Source organism: Manis pentadactyla, chromosome 2, assembly GCF_030020395.1.
Source record: "Manis pentadactyla isolate mManPen7 chromosome 2, mManPen7.hap1, whole genome shotgun sequence".
NCBI lineage: Eukaryota > Metazoa > Chordata > Mammalia > Pholidota > Manidae > Manis > Manis pentadactyla.
Genome location: NC_080020.1, coordinates 23,910,270 through 23,922,841, shown reverse-complemented (window position 1 = coordinate 23,922,841; position 12,572 = coordinate 23,910,270). Strand labels below are relative to the sequence as shown.

The window sequence follows — 12,572 nt, the reverse complement described above, 5'->3', positions numbered from 1 at the left end:
TGTAACCAGCGAGGCTGCAGGGCGGAACGGCCGGTGGGGCGCAGGGCGGGGCTGTGAGCCCAGGGCCAGCCTGCTCGCCAGGTCGCCGGCGTGCAGTCTGAATCGCCGCCCGCCATGGCCCGTGCTGCACGCCTCCTCGCCGCGCTAGCCGCGCTCCTCGCCGCCGCCGCTACAGGAGATGCCCGGCCCAGCAAAATCGGTGCGGGAAGGACGGGGTGGGGTGCTGAGCTGGGGCGGGTTGCGAGGGAAAAGTGTTCTTAACCAGGAGCGGCAGGGTGGGGGAAGGGGATGGAAGCTGGGCGAGGGAGGGGTCCTTGGGAGACAAGCTGGGTAAGGAGGAGGCGAGAGCTGCGACTGGGCGAGGAAGGGGACCGTAGTAGGCAAGGTCCTGATGGGGAGGGTGGCATGGGCATGTGTCCAGGGATCGCTGGGGCGAGAAAGAGGCTTAAGGGTGGGCTGGCCGTTGATCTCACCAGAAGCATTGCGTATCTACGGTGGACCTGGCCTTTTGCCGGATGCCCGGATGACAGAGAGGACAAGGTCTGGGTGACGTCATTCACAAAGACTTATTGAGGGCCTTCTTTGTAGCAGGCACAGTGCACCCTAGTTCCTCTCTGGAGAAGAGACTGCACAATACAGGGAAGTTAGTGCTAAGGCTGAGAAAAGACGGTAATGTGGAGGAAGAGCCTTCCGTCGGTCTTCGACAGCTTATGGGAGGGCTCTAGAGGGCTTACTAGAAGTAACATATGTGCCAAAATCTCTGGGAGAGGGGATAGAACTCATGATAGGTCTGCTTGAGATAGTTTTGCTTGATAACAGTGGGAAACTTTTAACAGCAGTCATTTTACTTATTTGGTTTTTATCACAGTATTTTATTTTGAAAATGTTCAGATATACAGCAAAGTTGAAATAACTAGAAATGCAATGATCATCTGTATACCCACCACCTAGATTCTGCCATTAACAAATTGCTACTATACTTCCTTTATCACATACATATCACACATCCATTAATCCAGCTTACAATTTAATGCTTTTCAAAATAAATTGCAGACATCAGGACACTTTGCTAAGTGCTTCATCATGCAATTCATTGATTAGAGTTCCATATGTACTTAGTTTTTTTTTTCTCTTAACAAATGTGATTTTAACTGTACATGACTCCTAAACATTTTCAAGTCCCTCATATAAAATTCCCATAGGCATAGATCCTCGGTTTCTGTTGTAGAGGAACAGTCCCTACTCCACTAGGCTACCCTTTGTGTATCCCAGTAGGCAGGGATGTCCCATGGGGGCACCACAGACTTACTGGGATCAATGCAGTGCTAAGGCTTTTTGGATTACAGAATCACAGCTCAGTCCATAAATGGTTAAGACAGACTAAAGAATGCCAGAAATCAGCTTGAGACTGAGAGTTCAGGGTTTTCAGAGGAGAGTGAATCCTAAGAGCTAGAGAGGTCAGAGAAGACCTTGTGGAGAAGGTAGCTATTGAGCGAGGCTCTGAAGGATGGGAAAGAGGAAGGCAGTGTCTGGAGGTACAGCACACACCCCCATCTCTTGGGAATGGGCAGTAGAGCAAGACACTCCACATTGATCACTGGGGAATGGGAAGGCCTGCTACCAGCCCTACTGTTTCTGGCAATGCAGAACTTGGTGCTTCCCTCATTACAGCTGGCCCTGCCCACTTTGCCCCAGGGATCATCCAGGGCAGGGCACTTAGCAATGCCAAAGCTGCCCTGTAGCTTTCCTGATTGTCCTCAGCCTTCTGACAGGAGCCTCTGTCCACCCTTGATGTTTTAGACTTTACCTACAATGGGAACGAGGAGCTTCCTATTATGATTGCTTAACCCTCAGACTGCTGCAGATCAAATCTGAACACCTCAGTGTGGCACTGGACACTTTAAAGTCTCCCAAAGTTCCACACACTGCCCGCTCCAGCAGTTCCCTTTGCAGAGAATGTGTTTCCACATACTGGCAATGGTGATTATTATCCATGGTCCTGATCAAACATTACTTCCCCTGTAAAAGCTATGTCTCCAGTTTCCACACCCTTGGCAGAGTTCACTGCTTCCTCAGAATTCCCTGGAACATGCTGCTGCATTTAGTCATGTTTCATCATAGCTAATTGTGCGTGAGTCTGTCTGTCCACTTCCTGCCTGGACTAGAGGACAGAAGCCCTGTTTGGTACATCCTGTGCCCAGAGCTTCACATAATAGAGAGTGGGTGTTCAGTGAGCTGGTTCTCAGTGAGGTGGGGTCTTCTGCCTCCCTATAGCCCTCGGGCAGCTTCTAGACCTTGTGATACCAGTTTCTTTGGAAAAATGGGTAATGTGGGATGCTGTTGCAAATGGAGGGGAGGGAAACACAATGTTTAAAAAGGTTACGGGATCACCTCAAGCCAAGGGAGAAGAACAGGAAGAAAAAACAGTAAAAGAAAGAAAAAAAAAGGTTAAGGGATTTTTTGGAAGTGGCTTCTTCAACAGTGAGTAGGAAGAAGTGGTTTGTTCTTTCAGGATGCAACAAATAATGAACTTTACTGCCCACTAGGATCTGGGGGCATGATGACCTGCTGTAAGCCCTTAAACAGACCCTTTTGAGTGCAGTGTGCCAATAACTCAGCCAGGGGCAAGGAGAGTATTCTGTGGGAATATGCAGGAGCATATGTTCTGACTAATCTTAGGTGGGTCAGACAAGCCAAGCTAAAAAATGACATATGGGGCCATAGAAGTCAGCAAGGTAAAGGGTGATGGAGCCTTCCTGACAAAGACAATGATGCAGACAAAGGCACAGGCATGAGGGAGCAAGTCTTGTGCTCCAGAGCAAGAGAAGTGGAGGTGGACAAGAAGGTGAGTGAGGTAAATAAGTGGAGGCAAAATCAAAAGAACCTTTTTTCTGCCTCCTTGACAGGGGCAAAAAATGGTCCAGCATGGGTCCAGTAAGGACAAATTATACGAGATTTATCCCCTTTTTTTGGATAGAGTTACTGTGCTGTCAGATGAGAGGAAAACTGTGTCTCAGATAGATGCTGGGGAAAATTGTGGGTAGCATGGCAGCCTAGTTCAGCAATTTCATAGCCGCTTTACTGTCCTCTCAGTGCTATTTCATGATTAGTATCTGTCTGGACAGGGTTCCTAATAGCATCTCAGAACCCTATCCTGTGAAACGTCTTTATCAGTGACTTGGATATGAATACTGATGGCATATGAACTAAGTTTGCAAATAACAGGAAGGAAGGAGGAATAGTAAAGTCAGTAGATGATAAGACCCAAAAAGACCTCAATGAGCAGAAACTTCATGACAAGAGCCCAAATGGAAGAGAGTGCCTCACACGGTAACGCGTGTCCTGTCAGAGGGTACATTCCAGGCTCTGTTAACACAGATGTCAAAATGATTTAAGTGCCAGGTGGTAGATTGGACTAGACCAAGGGTTGGCTGACTGCTTCAGTAAAGGGCCAGAGGGTAAATACTTTAGGTTTTACAGGCCATACAGTCTCTATTGCAACTACTCAACTCTACCTACCTGAAAGAAGCCATGGACAATAGACTAAAGGGTGTGGCTGCATTCAATAAGACTGGGCAGAAACGGGCATCTGCCTCAATTAGGTGCACAAGCTGTACTTTGCCGACCCCTGGATTAAGAAATGGTTTCCAGGATGACTGGTTCACCAGAGACGGGTAAGATTCCTCAAGGGAGGAACAACCTAAGACAGGCACAGTCGCAGGGGGGCCATCAGGTGAGAAACTGGGGATCAACAGGGATGAGGCTTAGAACCTCACCCCCCCCCCCGTTCTGAGAGAAATCTGCATCCGTGGATGTTTTATGGCCCTTGTCTAGCTTGGATTAACACATAGTCTACAGGCACACACCTGATCATCTACATTTGCTCTCTTACAACACTAAACTGTGTTTTCTACCTTTATCTTGTATCTACCTACCACTTCAGCATTTTATTAAAAATAATAATAATAATAATAAAGGGAGAAATGTGGGATCCACATATAAATCAAGTATAAAAATCAAACGAATATTCATATTTGACCTGATTGTTTATAGTTCATAGTGCGTGATCAAAACCGAAAGTTTCTGTGATGACTGCCCTTGTACTGTTCACCATGTAAGAACTTATTCACTATGTAAGAATTTGTTCACCATGTAAGAACTTGTTCGTTATGCTTCAGAAGATTGGAGACTGACGAGAATTAGGCTTGGGGTGGATAAATGATTGTGCATTGAGCATTGAGTCCCCTATACAGAATTTTATTGTTGTTAACAACCATTTGATCAATAAATATGAGAGATTCCCTCTAAAATAAGAAAAAGAAATGGTTTCCAAACAGTGATCCAACCTAACAGTACCCATCAGTAAACCAGTTTTCACCAATTAAGTGCAATAAAAATAGGGACAATGTAATGAGTTTGTATAAAACTAAATGTATTCTCTTCAAATGATCGTCATGAATTTTGAGATTCTTTTCTGCTCTTTTGCTGCTAAAGTCTTTTTCTTTATAAAATAAGCATGACAGTAAGTGGTTTCAGGTTTCAGGTTTGTACTTTGCTCTTTATTAGTAGCTTTGCTGAGAGCTAGTCTGTAGATTTCCTTCTTGAGATGATACAAACCTGTAAAATAGAAGTACCTGAGAGCCACTGACCCAGGAGGCCACAAAGGTGTGACCTGCAGTCTCATGTCCATGCTCTGTCTTTTCCCCTTGACTGCTGACAGCTGTGGTTGGGGCCGGAATCGGGGGCTCTGCAGTGGCCCATTTCCTCCAGCAGCACTTCGGCCCCCGGGTGCAGATCGACGTGTATGAGAAGGGGACTATAGGTGGCCGCCTGGCCACCATCTCAGTCAACAAGCAGCACTATGAGAGCGGGGCCGCCTCCTTCCACTCCCTGAGCCTGCACATGCAGGGCTTCGTCAAGCAGCTGGGTGAGTGTGCCATCCTGGGGCCCCAGCATCCAGCCCAGGGGCTGGCCACAGCCCCTGGGCCCTTTTGAGACTACCCTGGTGCTCAAAGCCAGAAGGTCAATGTAGCCCAATCTCCTCATTTTACAGATGGAGCAGCTGAGACCAGAGAGGGGAAGGAACTTGCCTGAGGTTACACAGTGAATTAGTTGCAGAGCTGGGATTAGAACTCAGGTTTGACTCCCAGGCCAGTTTCTTTCCCTGTCAATTTGTTGCCTCTTAATAATCATAATCATATTGGCTTCCATATGCTGTGTGCTTGCCAGGAACCTGGTATCTAGGCATCATCTTTAATCCTCACTACCAGCCTGCAAGGTAGGCAATCTATCTCCTCCTGAGGAAACTGAGGCTCAGAAAATGTGTATATCTTGGCTAAGGCCATGAGGTAGTAAGTGAGAAAGCTGGATTCAACCCCAGCAGCATGCAGCAGAACCACAGGGCATACACTGTTTGATGCAGAAATTCCACTTCTCAGAAGTGATCCTGCAGGTGGATTTGCAGAGGTGCAAAGGGACATAAACACAAGAGTATTCATTACAGCATTGTTTGTAATGGCAGATCCCACTGGGGTCTGAAAGTAAATGAATTAGTGTTTAAGTACACAGCAGACTGTTCAGCAGCCAGGATGAGGAAGTCCTTCATGCCCGCCTATAGAACAGTCTTTGAGACACAATATGTCAGTAAGGTGCAGAGCAGTGTACAGTATGGAGGGGTTGGGTAGGCATAACTCATAGATGCATACACATTTATGAGTGTACACAGTATCAGAAGGATGCTGAACAAGTGTATTTGTTCCCTCTGAGTAGGGGAACTTTGGCTCAGGGACAGGAATGGGAGGAAAAGAAACAAAAGCCTATGACTTGGGGTAGGTCTGGGAACCCTTAAGCATCTGTTTCCCTGTCTTTACTGTGGGGGGTGCAACACCTGTTTGCCTCTTCCCAGCCTGTGAGAAGCCAAGGTGAGATGCTTAAGTCCCAGTGCTCTGTTTGATGTGTGTGGGAGGTTGCAAGGTGCTATGACTGTTTCCATGTGATCTCGATGCCCAGGGCTGCCATCCCAGAGCAAGCCCAGCAGCTGTCAGCCCCTGGATATGCCAGGATGACATCAGAATTTCCATCACTCATGGCTGAGTGAATCATTGTTGACAAAATGTAAAATGGTACATATTTTAATTGTCCCTTCCATTTGACCAGCCAGCCAAACATTTATCAGTACATTTGTTCATTGTTCTAAAGAAACAGCCCAGATGAACAAACCACAGTGTTTCTATTCCCTTTAATGGAGCCAGTCCCTCTGCATCCTTCAGGAAGGCCCTGAATTTTCACTTCAGGCCCTGCTAGGTCTCTTGGGGGGCCCTCTGAAGGGGGACATGAGGGGCTCCTCCTTGTCTCTTCAGGGCTGAGGCACCGGCGTGAGGTGGCAGGCAGGAGTGCCATCTTCAGCGGGGAGCATTTCGTGCTGGAGGAGACCGACTGGTACCTGCTGAATCTCTTCCGCCTCTGGTGGCAATACGGCATTAGCTTCCTGAGGCTGCAGATGTGGGTGGAAGAGGTCATGGAGAAGTTCATGAGGTAGGACTGGGCAGGCTGTAGGAGGGAGGCAAAGAGGGATACAGGGGGGAAGGAACCAGCCTGACTCCTCCAAGAGGAGAAGGTACTTGCTGGGTGTGAGGACTCAGCACATCTCAGCCCAGGTTCCAAGGGGGTCCCGGCATAAGGAATGTGCTCATGTGGTGCAGGAGTATTCTCTGGTTTTGTCACTCTAGCACTTCTCTTTCCCTTGGCTAAACTGATAAATAAAAGCATGGGTTGGAAACTCAGGCACCTACTAGGGCCACCCTGGGGTATGAGTAAGTGAAGCAGCTGGGTGGACAAGAAGCGCAGGGAGCAGAGTGCCCTGGAGGGCAAGGCTGCCTCTACAGGAATGCCAGTCTCCTGTGGCCAGATCTGGTTCATCAAAAGAAGCTGGAAATCCAGAGTCACATGTGAAATCGCTCAGTTTTTCAGTGTGTGCAACCAGTTCATTTTCTAAGCCGAATGAAACATATCTGTGGGCCACAAGCAGCCTGTGGGCCTTCCACTTACCAACCCTGCTGTCCCCAGTTTTCCCATCTGCACCTCTCTGGACCACTCTGTCCTCCTTGGGTCCTGGCCCAACCCCTTCACCTCCAGATAACCAGGACAGGTGGTCTGCTCTCACTTTGTCCACTCTTCAGTCTACTCCTTGCCAGGCTGGCACTCCAGCTGTCCCTCAGAGGCCCGCCCAAAGGCTCTCCCTGCTCCTGGCCTAGATGCAGATACTCAGGTGTGGCCCCCAGGCCTCCTCCTGGTTCCTGGCACTTCTCCACTCTTCCTGCCTCCATGACTGCACTTCTTATGGCTCTTCGTCCTCATATTCTCCAGATCCCCCAAAGGTTATGTCCTTGCCCCTCTTTCTTCTTATATTTTTCTCCCTTGTCAATTTTATCCACCCTACCATGCTGAATTCTCACGTTTGTGAGAGATGACTTCCATCTGGGTGTCGTGTTGATAACCAAACTCAACATGTTTGCAAAGCAACCCAGGCAGAGGCAACACTTCAAAGGCCAGCCCACCCAGAAACCTGTCAGTAGATGGTTCCAGGCAAATGCCAGTTCCTGAGATTGGGGAACTGTGGAGGGGCAGGACATGAACTCAGAGAGTGAGTGGGAACCCTTCCAGACTGAGCCAGAGGGGAGGCCGGACCCGGGCTAGCAGATAGCATGAGCGGGAGGCAGCCGCCGTCGGGGCCAGTGTGGTCCCTGAAGCCAGTGCAGAGCTAAAGCCACTGGAGAGGGACATGTCGGCGGGGTGGGCCTGTCCCAGCTGAGTGAGACGTTTGTGCCCCAAGGCAGGGAGTGGTGCAGAGAGGTGCTAAGTCATTCAGAGCCATCGTGTGAAGCCAGGGTTAGGGGCTTCCAGGGTCTTTGCCCTTCCCTCTGTGCTGTCCCCATAGGTGGGACAGGCCTGCCACAACCAGCAAACAGGCTGGTGGAAACATAGCCTCTGCCCTCACCCCTACATGGAGAGGAGGGGTGGGTGCCTGTTGGGCCCCCCAGGTTCAGTGACCCAGCCCTGAATGGTCAGCGAAAGGCCCATCTGCACGAGGGCTCCAGCTCCACATGTCTCCCAGGATCTATAAATACCAGGCCCATGGCTATGCCTTCTCGGGTGTGGAGGAGCTGCTCTATTCGCTGGGGGAGTCCACCTTCATCAACATGACGCAGCGCTCCGTGGCTGAGTCCCTGTTGCAGGTGGGCGTCACACAGCGCTTCATCGATGACGTTGTCTCTGCCGTCCTGCGGGCCAGCTACGGCCAGTCGGCAGCGATGTCCGCCTTTGCTGGTGAGCCTCTGGCCCTCGGGCTGCCACCCCTGCCCTTCCCTGGCCCACAGGGGTGCCCATAATGGGCTGAGCTGCCATAATAATCTCACATTTATCTGGCTTAGCTCAGTTACCTAAGCATTTTGTTTCCCCAACCCCATTTGATTCTGGCCACAGTCCTCTGAGCTGGCAGGAAATGGTATTCACCCCACTTCACAGGTGGTGAAAGCAAGGCGCAGGTGTCAGGGGCAGTGTGTTTCTACCACTCCTGACTGGATTGGTTTCAGGAGCTGCCCCACTGGGGCCTCTGAGCCCCTGGATATTCATTTTCAGTGTATGCAATCTTCCCAGCTCATCACTGGGGACAGTGGGCACATGCCAGCCCACCATCCTCCAAGCCACAAGAGTGGTCCCTGCTAAAGCTGCCTGGGAGAGTGCTCAGGGCCTGTCATCCCCATGGCACAGTGCCCGTTCTGGGCCGTGAAAGGTGCCGTAGGAGTTTGTTGGGGTCAGGGAGGTATTCCGGGCTAGGGAACTGCACGTGAACTCCTGACCTCTCCTCCCAGCCTGCTTGTCTGGGTTCTTCTCAACTGTTAGTGGTCTCTGGGTGAACTCAGCCAGTTCCAAGGCCTTAAATTCTACCTGCTGACTCCCAAACATGATGTCTAGCCCAGACCTCTCTCCAGAACTGTAGACTTGTGTCAGCTGCCACCCTTATGTCTCCACTGGGTGGTCTAGTGGACATCTCAAACTCAGCATTTGAGCTCCTGATCTTTGCCCTCAAACCTGCTCCCCAGAGTCTCCAAGCTTGGTTGGTAAAAACTCCCTTCAGTCATCCCAGCCAAAACCGTGATTCATTTCCTTCTCTCATATCCTTTACATGGTCTGGCAAGAAATCTCATCTGCTCCACCTTCCACATGTGTCCAGAACCTGACTGCATCCCCCCTGGTCTAAGCTACCGGCACCCCTCACCCAGATCACTGCAAGTCTCCGACCAGGTCTCCTTGCCTGCTGCCGTACCCCACATAGGCTGTCTCAGTACATCAGCCAGATGATACTTTTGAAACAAGTGACATGTCAGGCCTGTGTGTAAAGCTGTAATAGCTCCTACTTTCCTTCAAATAAAACCCAAAGTCCTTCTGGCAGTCTGCAAAGCCCTACCTGGTCCAGGCCCCACACCTCCGCACATGCTAGTCCCAGTCCAGCCATTCTGGCCTCCTTACTGCATCTTCAGAGCTCCAGAGTCTCCCACCCTGGGGCTTCGGGGTGGCCGCTCTCTGACTGGAACATTCTTCTCTGAGCTGGGCATGGTAAACTTGTTCCCCATCTCGTCTTTGTACAGTCATGTTACCTTTTAGTTGAAGCTACCCCTGTCTCTTGCCCAGCAGTCCTAACCTGCCCTACCCTGCAGGTATTATCTTCTAGCAGACTGTTTAATTTACGTATCTGATCTCCTCCCACTAGACATAGGCTTCCCAAGGGCAGCTGTGTCTCCTGTGTTTACTGCTACATCCCAAACACTTGAGTGGACCACTGGAGACACTCAGCCTAGTTTTGTTGAATAAATCAATGAAAAGGTTTCTGTTTAACAAGCACCTCCCATGTGGCCAGAATACTGCTGCTCTGGCTCTTGGCACAGCTAGCTCCTTCCCAGCCTTCAGGCCCCGCCAAGTGTCCCCTCCGGGAGGCTTCCCTGCTCACTCCTCCAATATCTTGTGTGTATCCTCCAAGATACAATTCACATACCATACCATTTACCCATTTGAAGTGTACAGGCCAGGCCAGTGGTTTCAAGTGTATTCGTAGAGCTGTGTGGTTGTACCCACAGTCTAGAACATTTTCATTGCCCCCGTAGCGGCAGTCATTACCCCCTCAACACCCCCAGCCCTGCAGGCCTAGGCAACCACAAATCTGCTCTGTTTCTAAGGATTTGCCCATTCTAGGCAGTCTGTGTAGAATCACACAGCCTGTGATCTTTTGTAGATGGCTCTTGGACTGAGCATAATGTGTTCAGTCAATAGCCTTGTGAATTATTTGTTGGTTTGTGTGTGTGTTGTCTCTTTGTGCTCATGGGTGGGAAGCGTCTTGGCCTGGGAAGGAGGCCTAGGTAAGATGGTGCTGGGCTCTGCAGCCCCACTGCCTGCTGAGAACCCACTGGCCACTCTCCCCTGTTGCCCAGGAGCCATGTCACTAGCTGGGGCCCAAGGCAGCCTGTGGTCAGTGGAAGGAGGCAACAAGCTGGTTTGTTCTGGTCTACTGAAGCTCACCAAGGCCAATGTGATCCACGCCACAGTGACCTCTGTGGGCCTGTTCCAGACAGGTGAGTGGACACAGCAGGGGCATTATTCCATTCCTTGACTATAAACACTTCCACCTTTTCTGTCCCTAAACCACAGTCTGTGACCTACTAGGGAATGATTCTGAAACACCAGTGGGAAGCCCCAGCACTGCCAAGAGACACCAGAGGGCACTGTTGTCCCAATTTAAATGTCAGCCAAAGAGGTGAGACTGGCATTAATCTAGCCTTGTTCATTGGACCACAAGGGCCACTAAGCCACAGCCTTAGCCAAGTTCTCTGGGCTGGTCAGCAGCAGAGCCAGAGGAAGACTCTGGTCTCTTGACTGCCAATCCTGTGCTTGCCCTATAACCACACCAGTGTAGAAAGACCAGAGCTCACCATCTAGACAGCCCAGTGCACCAGGGGTCGCATACCCTAAAGGCAGGGCCCCAGATGGGAGTGCAGTGGGTTGAAGCCAAGAAATAAATTGACTTTTGTGCTGTCTTCTCTCTTTCCAGAAGGAAAACCCTTGTATCAGGTACAGTATGAGAGTGAGGCGGGCAGTGGCTCCGACTTATATGACATCGTGGTCATCGCCAGTCCTCTGCACCGAGATGGCCACAGCACCATAACCTTCGAGGGCTTTGACCCGCCCCTTGTTGTCGTCCAGGGCACCTACCAGCCTGCGGTCGTGTCCTTGGTCCACGGCTACCTCAATTCCTCCTACTTTGGTTTTCCTGACCCTAAGCTTTTCCCCTTTGCCAGTATCCTCACCACAGATTTCCCCAGCTTCTTCTGTGCTCTGGACAACATCTGTCCTGTCAACATCTCAGCCACCTTCCGGCAGAAGCAGCCTCAGGAGGCAGCCGTTTGGCGAGTCCAGTCCCCCAGGCCCCTCTTGCGGTCTCAGCTAAAGACCCTCTTCCGCTCCTATTACTCAGTGCAGACGGTTGAGTGGCAGGCCCACCCACTGTACGGCTCCCATGCCACCCTCCCGCCGTTCGCACTCCACGACCTGCTCTTCCACGTCAATGCCCTGGAGTGGGTGGCCAGCTCCGTGGAGGTGACGGCTGTAGCTGCCAAAAATGTGGCCCTGCTGGCTTATAACCGCTGGTACCAGGACCTAGACAAGATTGACCAAAAGGACTTGATGCATAAGGTAAAGACAGAACTGTGAGGGCTCTGGGGAAAGCCTTGGAGTGCCTCTCCCTTGCCGAAGGAGGACCAGGACACCCCTACAGCGGCCAAGGCTGTACCAGCCGCATGCGCCTGCCAAACCCTTCTCTGACCCCTCGTGTTGAGCATCTTCTCCCTCCAGTGTGGGTCCAGGTGGCCTGCTCTCTGCTCTTCTATCTTAAGGATTCTCACAGTGCCTGCTTCTTTTTAAGGGGGTAAGAGAAGGGAAGGAAATTCATGCCAGTGTATTCATTGTATTTATTTTTTTTAAAGAAGAAATAAAAGTCCATTTTCTCAAGCTGCTTCTGACTTGGCTTTCTAACAAGGAGAACGGGATAATTATGGGAGGGTATATAAGGCAGCAAACTCTGAATCCAGTTTCTATATATTTTTCATTGTCTACTCCTAAAATGTACCTGAGGCAACACCTGCAATGAAACATCTAACCAGGTGGTTACAAATAAAGTAAAAGGGAAGATCAGGAAATGGGAGACGTGATAGTGGCTCCTATTTACTGTGGGCTTGCTAGATGTGAGGTACCTAGTTAAGGACTTGCTACAGACACCCAGCCTTTCAACAATGTTGCATGTTATCGATGACCAGTATACTGGACCCAAGGAAAAGATGGTTACCCAGAGCTGGCAATGTAGTTCTGAGCTTCCTGGCAACCAGTGGGAAAAGGGTATATATGTCAGGCTGTAGAAAGAGGAAGGCTTTTCCTTGGCACCTCAGAACTGACCATTATGCAAGGATTGAGAAGTGATATGATGGATCTGTCTTGCAAGACAAGCAAGCCATACCTCACCCTCAAAC

General features: G+C 50.2%; 1 protein-coding gene across 1 annotated transcript; it reads left to right on the top strand.

The window, feature by feature from the left end:
• The first annotated feature begins 44 nt into the window (after positions 1 to 44).
• On the top strand, positions 45 to 12,057 carry PCYOX1L (prenylcysteine oxidase 1 like). The gene is made up of 6 exons (XM_036881559.2): positions 45 to 199; positions 4,721 to 4,927; positions 6,360 to 6,534; positions 8,114 to 8,325; positions 10,485 to 10,625; positions 11,102 to 12,057. Exons 1-6 carry the CDS (start codon positions 115 to 117, stop codon positions 11,758 to 11,760), a joined length of 1,479 nt encoding a protein of 492 aa, XP_036737454.2. The 5' UTR covers positions 45 to 114; the 3' UTR covers positions 11,761 to 12,057.
• Positions 12,058 to 12,572: the final 515 nt, after the last annotated feature.

What these genes read in the sequence shown, in the direction of transcription:
- PCYOX1L (XM_036881559.2), top strand. Translation starts at nt 115, where the DNA reads ATGGCCCGTGCTGCACGCCTCCTCGCCGCGCTAGCCGCGCTCCTCGCC. An exon ending in GTCATGGAGAAGTTCATGAG is followed by an intron (nt 6,535 to 8,113) that starts GTAGGACTGGGC and finishes CATGTCTCCCAG; the next exon opens with GATCTATAAATACCAGGCCC. An exon ending in TGTGGGCCTGTTCCAGACAG is followed by an intron (nt 10,626 to 11,101) that starts GTGAGTGGACAC and finishes CTCTCTTTCCAG; the next exon opens with AAGGAAAACCCTTGTATCAG.